At 43.5% G+C, this 11,031-nt stretch overlaps 1 protein-coding gene and 1 long non-coding RNA gene across 2 annotated transcripts in view; one reads left to right on the forward strand and one right to left on the reverse strand.

Annotated features, from left to right (window-relative positions):
• RABEP1 (rabaptin, RAB GTPase binding effector protein 1) overlaps positions 1-6,562 on the reverse strand; it is a 47,596-nt gene extending 41,034 nt beyond the window's left edge. Inside the window, exon 1 of the mRNA XM_053961217.1 lies at positions 6,386-6,562. Coding sequence (XP_053817192.1) covers positions 6,386-6,419 — 34 coding nt within the window. The 5' untranslated portion in view covers positions 6,420-6,562. The remainder of the gene's footprint in view (positions 1-6,385) is intronic.
• Positions 6,526-10,727, forward strand: LOC128798053 (uncharacterized). The gene is made up of 3 exons (XR_008434316.1): positions 6,526-6,611; positions 8,663-8,860; positions 10,478-10,727. It is a non-coding gene; the product is annotated as an uncharacterized LOC128798053 (long non-coding RNA).
• Positions 10,728-11,031: the final 304 nt, after the last annotated feature.

Raw genomic sequence — 11,031 nt, forward strand, 5'->3', positions numbered from 1 at the left:
AGCTGTTTCTCCTTTTGTTGTGCATATTCCTCTCCTTTGTTGCCATTTAAACAGCATTGCAAGTCTTGTTGCAATTATCTGTAAGCTAAAAACGCGTAGTGGCAGAAGATACAATACAAACCACACGGTCTATTCAGGTCACTCGCTTAAAGGCATGGGAACACCATTATATTCGACAATGCTGGTTTGGTTTGATCCTCAGGTAATCCTTCCCTCTCACCTCCAGGCTATTCCCTCTGGAATACACACAGTTAATGCTACCATTGCCTTCCAGTTATTGATTTCAATTCACTTTGCCATGTATAACTTCTGTTATTGCATTTTTGCTCCACAGCTTTACCAAAAAAAAACTTTCAAAAACCGCAAAATACAAGATAACTATTAATAAAATCCCACCCAAATTTAAATTTCTTCTCAGTGTGACTCACCACAGTAAGGCTTATTAAGTACTTCTGGCTTATTAAGTAACTAAAAATCAGACTGCCTTTTTTTCTTTTACTCCAGGATTCTGGTTCTTTTTCAGTCCCTAACCCAGCCAGACACACAAGACAGGGCCCTTAACTGCACACAGAACCAAACGAGCTCTGCTGTTTCCTGTCCTCCTCTCAACTGACACCAACTTTCAGAACTGCTCTGATAGCCAAAAGATGGAACGCTTCTATTTTCTACTTCTACTTCCAAGAGGCATAAGTTAACTTCCAGCAATTAATTTTTTGCAATCTGTGAGGCACTTACCTACAGCAGTTTATAAAGATACCAAGGTATTAAAGAATTAGATATCAGCCAACCTCATGATTAGGTAACTGAAGTTCACCACCTCCAAATTCTATAATCTGTTCTGAAAAAACACTCAGAACCTGAACATACATAAGGCAGGGCTGGAAAACAGATAAGTAGTTCTGTATACCAAGAATAAAGCACAATGAGATCTTCCTTCCTGAGTGACAGGACCTGGAGAGCTCTTAAATAAAGAAAAATATATTTTAAAAAGAGCAAATAAGCCAAGATTCAGCATAGCTAGGGAGCCATATTGCTTGGAAAAGAAATTTTTCACTGAGGAAGTTTGTAGAGTCATGTGAGTTTCTCTAGAAGAGGAAGAACAGAGGGATGAGTGCAATCCCACAGAGCTGAGCGAGGCCTGGAGCAGCCAAAACAAGGGCAAGGTCCAGGGGATACTTCCAGACAAAAGGTTGAAAAAGGCAAGAAAGCAATATTAAAGAAGCTGAGGTGGGGGCTGAGAAGGAGGGCTGAGGAAACCAGAAGACTTGGCTGAAGAGCAGCAGTTGCCCAAGACACTGCCAAATGACTGACTGCATGCTTGACCAGGGAGGGAGCAAAAACCTGAGACCAAGGAGCAAGCAAGGCCTTCGCTGTGTGCAGCAGGAATTGCCAAAGCAGATGGAAACAGACATAAAAGGTGATTCAAAAACTTTTATTTTCCCCCTTCATTGTACTGAAGGAGCCAGGCCTGGGAAGAGAACTGTGGGATAGAAACAGGAAAGAGGGAAGCACCACCACAAGTCAGCTGAACACCAAGAGGAGTTGTGGCTGACAGAAGGAGACATGAATGGGAAAAAAAAACAATAAATACACATAATTTCTCATTATATCACTGGTCATGCTGCAGTTCTGCACTCATAGGGTACTACAGGCACTGCTTAGAGAGCAACAGGACAGCTCAGAAGTTTTCTCAAGCACCAGGTACTTTCCAAGTAAAAAACCCCCTCCTCCTTCTGAATAGCACAGAAATATTAACCAAGGGTACACTGCTCACTTGTTCTTCCTATGCCAATTTACACAAAAATATCTAATGATTTAAATTTTTCCAGAGATAATTCATCATCATGCCTAACTGACTATACTATGACTAAAATGACACAATGCTTACCCTATTTATAGAATAACTTGTGGAGGGTAGTACCATTAACTCAGCCACTACTAAATCAGACACTAAAATCAACTCTGCAAGTAAAGGCTGAACCATTGAGGAGTACCAGACCTTTGATGTGAAAGATGTTCCTCAGAAATACACACACGCAATGGCTTCCACAGCCTTGTTAATAAGTGCTGCTAATCAAAGTTACCAGTTCTTACCTTGAAAGACTTCAGTCAGAGTAAAGCCAAAATCTCAAACTTGGGCTTTTCCATTTTTTGAAAAACTACATATTTGGTATTTTTTAAGAAGAGTATAAATTTAGGACAGAAAACTTCACATCTGAGAAGCACTTTTTAATAAAATGCCTGGAGTGAAAATCCAGCAAGTCTGCCAGTCAACCGTCATCCATAATGAAGCCTATGGGATTTGGTCCACTCCCACACTGACAGAAATTGTTTGGTTTAGCTTCTTGAAAGTTTTAAAACAAAATCCCTTCTTCAATCACTTTCAAGGGAGTGCATACAAACTAGTTTCACAGTGGGAATCCAGTCCACCCACCAAAGGGCTATGGGAAAGCAGTTAAGCATCCCGAGGCACCAGGCCAGGAAGGGAAGAAAACACATTACTAAGTCCATCTTCTCTGTGACAATGATAAAGAGGCCAAGAAGCAATAAAAATGGGTAAAGAATTTACATCTTCCAGCATCCAAAATGCAAGAGTCAGTCCACAGGTCAAAGCATATTCACTGTGCTTTCTGGCAGATCAACAGGTATTGATAAAGAACATGGTCAGGCTATTTTGCAAAATTAAGAGATTTGCAATTTGACTTTGACAGGAAAACAGACACCCGAATGTGGATATTCCCATTTCAGAGCAAACTGACCTGCTGAGCAGATCAAAACTTCCTTAGAAACATGTACATACAAGGTGCCTGTTTTATTTTTGAAACCAAATTTCAGATTTGTCCACTGAAATGACAGAAAAGCACACAGTCTAAAAAACATAAGTGTGAATGTTTGTGTTTTAATTAAAATGCATTTTAGTATATTAATAATATTAGTAATATTATACTAAAATGATAGTAATAATATCATTAGTAATTGAATAATAATAAAGCAAGGGCCGAGCAAAATGAAAGTGAGGGAAGAAATTTTTTGCCTCTTGGAAAGTACCAACAATTTTGAAGTTACTCCCCAAGAGATACAAGTTTGACATTTGGCAGTTGCATCAACAATGCAGAGCTGAACATCAGCACCCATGGCCAGTCACCTATGAACCACACCTAGCTTGGAGATGAGTAATAGCATTTTGAGATACTTCAATTTTGTTTAAAAGTGATATACTTACAAGGAAAATAACTAGAAATATAAAAGCACCTGAGATTTTGTTAGGTAATTTTCTATGTGACATCCCTGACCTCTCCACCAGCAACATTTGCCCCTGGGGTGTGTGACAGTGACAGCAAATCCCAGCTCTTGTTGGGATCCTGGATTATTGACACAGGGACACAATGCGGATCACGGCACTGCTGGTGGCACCAAAATCAATATGGCAACATGCTCCAATCTTCCATCTACAGCTGAGCAGTTCTCTCCACTGAGAGCTGGCACAGCCTCCCACCACTGGCAGACTGACACTTTTTACTGGCCTAAGTTACTCCAATACTGGATCAATTCCTTCTGCCAGCAAATTCTTATTAAAATACTTGTCAGACTGTGCCATTAACAGTTTATCACTGAACAATACCAATGGATATGCTAATTATCAGTCTGCACTAATGGTTTAAGTTTAGAGCAGTAAGAAGAGTTTAATAATTGGCCTATCATTCTAATTAATTTTAGTATTGAAGAAATAATGTTTTGTGTTACTGCAGTTCCTTCATCGAAGTGTTTTCCAGAAATGAGAAGGAGAATTAAATCCTGAGCATTCTGAAAGGGAAAAGCTATGCCAACACATTTTGTTTGGCAACCTTACATTCAGAGATGGCAAGCACCCAGATCCAAACTAAACCCAGGAAGCCTGAGAGGTTTGAATTTTGAATATTATATTCAAAGTAAAAATATTTTGAAAAATAAGACATTACAGCTGTGGTAAAGCAATCTAGACTACACACATAAATTAAAATCTCTCCAAAACAAGCCTCTTGACCAGGATCAGCAGGCAGCACAGGTCAAGAGCATGAGCTCCCAGCTCCCAGCACAGAGCACAAAGCTCCAGCAGCAGCCAAGGGCTGCCCTCAGCCTCTCTGTGATTCTTATCATATAGAAACTCTGTTACCCCACACATTGGATTAGAGGGTTATTCATGTCTCCACTAATCCAAAGTACAGACCAGGGTAGGGCACAACACCCATTCTCTTCTATTTCTCTGCACTATTCCTTCCCCTGTTCTCAGGCCCATTTTCATTTCAGTGTAGGCTTTAGAATAGAAGACAATTTCTACATTAATTCCTCTCATGTTGTTCCGTATGTTATTTCTACCACAGCAGAAAAAGTAGTAGTTTTATACTTGCTTTCCACAAAACAAATCATAGGTGACGTGTCTTGCATGAGTAAAGAATGCATAAGTTATTTATAATCAATACAAGTAATTATAAAAAGCCATTATTTTTCCTTAGGGGAACATACTAATCCAGTTCTATTTTGTCACATGTAATCTTAAATCGGAGGTTATGCTACTCCTTTAAGCAAGAAATTCAGTGCAGACAACTAAAGATATGAAAAAATTCTTTTCCTGAATTTTTTCGTTAAAATAGAACACTTTCAAGGCACACTTTCGGTAAGCTACTTACAAACAAAATTGACACAGATGAGAACAACAGTATAGTAATCAAAGTGGATAAAAAATTCAAACTGGTCCTATGGCTGCCAAAGGAGGATGGGGAGAGGAGCCATTTTAGGAGCTCCAATTCTTTAGTGTAGGACATGGCAACCACTTTCAGAACCCATCCAACTTTCCAGCCAGTCTCCTTCTCTACAGCATCCTCATCTCCCGACAACTAGGGAGCAGGAAAAAGACAGCAATCCATACCTCCTGTAAGACAGGCTTCACCAACCTATCAAACCACTCAATTTATTTGCACCTTTTTGCCTCCCTTTTAAATAGCAACAACACAAACACATCCAGCTTGGATCTTCTAATACACTACAGACCTACAGCAACCTTTCCTGGCCAAGAGGCAGCAAACATTTATACACTGCACAGCTCCCCTGCACACTTGCAGTGAGACAGCCTGCAAGAGCCAAGAAGAAAATCTGTTGGAAGTTGCTCTGCAGCCCTCAGAAGAACAATAAACAATGGTTATTCACCACAAAGTACAGGAGAACAACCCCAACCTACACTGACCTTATAAGCATGACAGCAGGGAAACTCACCTTCCCCTCAGTGCTCCCAAAGGACAAGCCAGCAATGACTGACCTTAATGTAGGGAAACCCTCACAATCTAAGCACCTTCATTACTATAGCTCTCAAAAGGCAGGCTGAAATCCCTGAGGATAAGCACTTTCTCATGTAACTCCACAAAACGGAGAAAAAAAGAGGCCCACGCAATTCCCTAGACATGCATAATTAAGAATACATCATTGCCCTTTTCTAACAGAGTGCTTCCCCAAGGAAACCCAAATGCTCTCTAAAAGAGGAGAGCCCTGGCCTAGTCCAATGGCTGGGTAAGCACCAATCCTGCAGGATTCTGCACATCTCTCCAGTTCTCCTATAACTACATTATGACCAGCCTCAATTTAAAATGGCTTTCTCACCCCTTCCCATACATCCCACACAGGAAACACTGTCCCTTCAACCTCACCTTCCAAGCTAAGCATTACCTACAACTTTTTTATATGCACACAGTTCTGTAACCTCTTCCAAGGTAAAAAAACATTCACAATTTCTCTCAAACCAGAGAGAAATAACCTTTCCACAGCAGGAACCTTCAGGGAAAGCTTAGCTTCCTTCTGCACAGGTACATACCGCCTTGAGAAAAGACCTGTTATTTTCTTTGTCTTTTCCAGCAAAGGAACGCACTGTTCACACTGCACATCCCGACCTGCACCTTCCGAGGTGCCTTTTCGAACACAGCCAAACATCCCCCGCCGTGGCCAAATCAATGACGGCGTCCCACCCGGAGGATCAATGTCTACCTGGATACACCGCCACCCTTCCTCTCCTCCCCTGCCAGGGCGGGGAAGCCTCATCCCATCGAGGCTGGGCTCCCCTTCCCCAGCACCAGCGCGTCCTCCCAGCGTTATCCCCGCTCCGTGCGCGCCGGGAGCCGCCCTTGCTCCACATTTACAGCCTAAAAACCCACTTGCGCTGCCTCCCGCCCCCTCCCAAGGCCTTCCCAGCCGAGCTCCCCGGGCCGCTCCCCGCTCCCTCCCGGCGGGTCCCCGCTCCGAGCGGGCCCCCGGACCCTGCCCGGCCGATCGCGCCCAGGCCGCCGCCCTCGCCCCGCGGCCGGCGCGGCTCCCAGGCGAGCCCGGGGCTGCGCAGGCCGCGCCGCCGCCCCCGCGGTACCTTCGGTCTGGGCGCTGGGGCCCGCCTGGGCCATGGCTCGGCGGGCGGCACCGCCGCGGCCTCCTCCGGGCGGGGACCGCTACGCCACGGGCAAAGAGACGGGAGCGGCCGGGCCGGGCCGCCGCCTCCTCCGCCTCATCCTGACAGCGGCCGCCGGCGGCGGGAGGGGAGGACGGGCAGGAGGAGGAGAAGCAGCAGGAGGAGGAGCCCCGCGCAGGCGCCCACGGTGAGACACGGGACCGGCTGCGGCCGCCGAGCGGGGAGGGACCGGGACCGGGGAGCGGAGACAGGGACTGCGGGTAGAGATAAGGAGCAGGAACCAGGGACAGGCACTGGGACAAAGACCGGGAACCAGAGACAGGGCACAGCGACAAGGAACAGGCACCGTAATGGGGAACAGGGGCCAAATATTGGGACCAGGGACAGAGACAGGTACTGGGGACCGGGGACAAGAACTCGGAACAGGGACTGGGAACGGCGTGAGGGTGGCGGTGGCTTCTCCCGGGTCCCTGCCCGCCTGGCCCCTCAGCCCCGGCAACGGAGAAATCGCCGGGCCTACAGCCCGGAGGCATAATTAATGTTTATTATTGAGGACACAACACCAACAGATTCTGCCCTTTAATCACAGAATCGTTGAGGTTGGAAAGGACCTCCGAGGTCATCGAGTCCAACCTGAGACTGATCCCCACCTTGTCACCCCGGCCGTGGCACTGAGTGCCGCATCGCTGATGTGGTGACTCACCCTGAAGGGGATGGAAGCACCCAAGATTCATAAATCCTCGTGGCCAAATGACCCTCAAAAGTCATGATTTGTCTGCAAACAACCAGGAAGTTTTATTAGTAAATTACACACTTGGCATGGAAATCGGTGTATTAGTACCTGGCCTATTTTTAGTTGTCACACTTGATGTCACACCAGTAATGCAGCTGTGACCTGGCCGGGCAGAGGAAGGAGCCTGTGTGCCAAGGGGTCCCTTCCCAGCCCTCATGCTTGGGCTGTGTTGATGGAGGTTTAGTCCTTTGGTGGGTTTTAGTCCTTCCACCTCACTGGGAGAACATGTCTGAACTCCAGGTTGTAGCAATAAAATAGTAGATCTACATCATTTGAGCACATGTGAAATCACAGAATGCAGAGTTGAAGTAGAAATTGCAACACCAGTTCCTTTCAAGGGCAGGATCTCTTGCAACTCAGTTTTCTTATGGCTTGCATACCCTAAAATGAGTCACTTTTAAACTGAATCTCACTTGTTACCACTGTCTTTCAAAATACATGGTATGGCAAGGCATGAGATTCTGCATTTCCCATTAAATTTTTGCTCATTTAAACCAAATGCAAACCTGAAATTGGGAGTCCTTGGAAAATTATTCCATTTTGCCCTTTTTGATCAGTTGAGGTAAATTTTTTCAGTCTTTGCTATTGTATAAAGCAGGCTTAAAATAAAGACTTAACTTTTCAGTGTTCACAAATTGAGACATCTAGGGCTTTCTTCATGGAAATGTGGAGAACCCAGAAGTGTCAACTGCTCACAGAATTTCTGACTTAGTGGCAGGGGATCACAGGATGAAGTATTCATCACTTGAGATACGTTTACAAATTTCTTAGCTCCTTCTTAGGCTTTTTTATAAATAGCTGGATGTTACAAGCATTCAGTGCATGAATCTCCCTGAAAATCTAGTGCTGAGTGTAGGAATTGAGCTCTTGAAACTCCACCCTGGTGTGTGTTTGTATGGGTACCTCAGAGCACCCATATTAGCAGCTAATTTCATCTTGTTCATGTTGAGGCAAAACTCTGACACATTCTGGTCGGTCAAGGATCAAACTCAGTGCAGCATCACTCCTGCTGCAAAAAGCAAGTAAGATAATAACCAGCTTAATATCTGCTGTACCCACAAGTGCTTATTAAGGGATTAATATAATTTCACTTTCATAATTTCCATAGACAGGATGATGGGGTATTGACTATTGGAATTGCAATATTTCCAAGTCTCTATCTGAACTTCTGAGCTTACATTCTGAATGAGTTTTATATGTAGTTTGAAAAATAAAAGAGCTCTCAAGGGGTTTGTACTTTTATTTTCCTTTATTGTTCTTCAATTTAGAGCTGTAATAGCTTTATAGGTGTGGTTCTTACTTAATCTTTCTTTTCTGGACAGTAATTGGACTTGACAGAGGTGAAGGTTTATGTAGTATGTAATAGAATGTCTTCTAACCTGAAACAATTGAGTAACTTCCTCTGTGCCTCCAAAAATGTCCCATTTAATTCTACTCACTTGTAGTTCTTATAGCCTTGATCTCAAAGGATTTCCCAGCATGACTCAGCTAAATCTTAAAAGAAGTAAAGGAAGTTTAGCAGCAGTTTTCAGTCAGAGGAAAAGGTCTTGCAGCAGAGAGCCAGCAGAGACCAGGAGTCCTGAATTCCAGTCCTGGTGGTGTGAATGTTAGACAAGTGCAGTGCTAAGGAAGCAGTGACACAGGTGAGCAGAGACTATTTCTGGAATAAGCTTCTCTAGAAATAATGCTCCTAAAGTCCCTTGATTTTTTTTAAATCAAATTTATTTGGCCTAAAAGCCTAACATGGACATTTTGAGCATCAGCACCACAAGCAGCAGACACGTGTGAATGGAAGATGCATCTTCCTGGAGAGTGTGTGCTGTGTCAGTACAGGTAGAGGAGCAGCTGTCACCTTGCACTCTGCCAGAAATGTAATCCTGCAGGCTCACTGAAAAAAAGAAGTTTGCAGGTTTTTTTTGAACAGTAACAGCCAGGGGCAAGCAGTGAGTGTGAGCACACAGTGGTTGCTGGAGACCAGGAGGAAACTGAGAGGGGCTGGGGTTATTTGGTTGCAAAGAGAACAGTGAAGTAATTCACATAACATATCTAGGAAAAAAAGAAGTATTTTCATCTTCCTTGAGGAAAATAAAACAACTAAGTGGAGAAAGAGCTTATTAAATCTGTTTTCCAAATAGGTCTTATGGTTGATTAACTTCTGTGCTTATGAGTATTCAAATTCCAAATGAAACTTTCCCGGCTTATTTTTTTGATCATGTAGAAAGATTTTTCTATTTCTGTATCTTTACCTTTGCCTTTTTTTTTTTTTTTTTTCCTTTACTTGGGGCACTTTAACCTCAACTGAGGCATCTATTTTCACAAGGCTTTGAAGAATGTAATTATCACTGTCCTTATCTGTGACACTAGTCCCAGATCCTGAGGCTGGTTGAGTTACCCTAGCTGTATCCCAGCTCCATGTCAGGACAAGACCCAGTTACATTCATTGTACTTTCCACAAAGTGCAGAGCTTTGGGGGAGTCCCTGCAACTCCAGCAAGTCCCTCCTTGTGGATGATTAAAGGGGCAGGGCTGTGATCACACTGGGGAAGAGTATAATCCCAAAAGCTTTGTATTCACAGGAAGTTTGGCTAATAAATACCCAGCTAATTCCTTTTGTTTTGAGTGATACAAGATACTATTGTTCAATACAACAGCTAAGCCAATTCTACAAAACCCAGAATCTTTAAAAAGATAAATTGTATTTCTGGATTTGCAAGGCCAAGTCTGCATCTGATGTGAATCCAGTGGAAACAGGCTGGTGTGTGGGAACTGAGAAGCTGGCACAGAATCAGAATGGAGATCCAAAAGGCCCTCTAAAGTGCTGCTCCCCATGTCTGCTGCTTTACTGAGCACGAAGAAGTTGGATTCCATTGTGCCCTGTATGGTAGGGGGGTTTGCAGTGAATCACAGGCCCTGCTCCCAGTGTAGTTCATCTCCTAAACCACCCACTGCTTAATTCAATTCATCCAAGAAAGCTCAGTAACAAGGTGGATTTGGGAAGTGGCTTTGTGTGTTGTTAAGGCTAAACTCCAATGCACCCACAGGGGATGAGAATTGCAGAACTGGGGCCCTCTGCCCCAGCAAGTAGGAGATTTCATCTCTCCCCCTGCTCTACCTGGAGGTGTTACACAGAGGAGAGTTGGGTAACAGTCTCCATTGGCCAAACCATGCAATGACATCACCTTTGGAGGAATGCAACAAGAATGTTTCAGATGATAAGAGTAAACATGCTACCAGAAAAAAACCCTGTGTTTTAAATTCCAGGTGAAGCCCAGGGAAGCAGAATTCACACGCATCTTTAAGGAGAGACTCAGTGGTGCAGGACAGCGAGCCTTGGCTTCATTCCAAAGGCAAGTAAACAGCCTTGTCCTGCTCACAAAAGAGAAGAGGAAAACCAAAATTTATTTCTTGCACTTTATATATTTCTAGGTTCACCAGATTTTGTCTACTGTTTTTCTCACTTTTTTTTTTATTGTTTAAAATAAAGTGTTCAGTTTCCTGATTTTTAAATGTTTATTTTCCTTCAGTTGAGATCAATTAAATATTAGTTGAGCAGCTAGGAGTGTTTCTGGGCTTTGGTCCTTTCTTTTTAAAGCAAAGCTTTTCGAGAAAATTTACATTCATCTAAGTATTACCATAAAGAGGCAGGTTAAAAATCCCAGATCAGTCATGCTCTTTGCTTCAAAAGTTTTTCTGGAATGCAAGGAATTTAGTCTGGAACAATTACATTATTTGCAATGGTAACTTCTTAATGAACCCTGGAATAGTTTATGTGGTTAAAAACCTTTTCAAGAGCAATTGAAAAATTATGTTATCCC

Source organism: Vidua chalybeata, chromosome 20, assembly GCF_026979565.1.
Source record: "Vidua chalybeata isolate OUT-0048 chromosome 20, bVidCha1 merged haplotype, whole genome shotgun sequence".
NCBI classification, from domain to species: domain Eukaryota; kingdom Metazoa; phylum Chordata; class Aves; order Passeriformes; family Viduidae; genus Vidua; species Vidua chalybeata.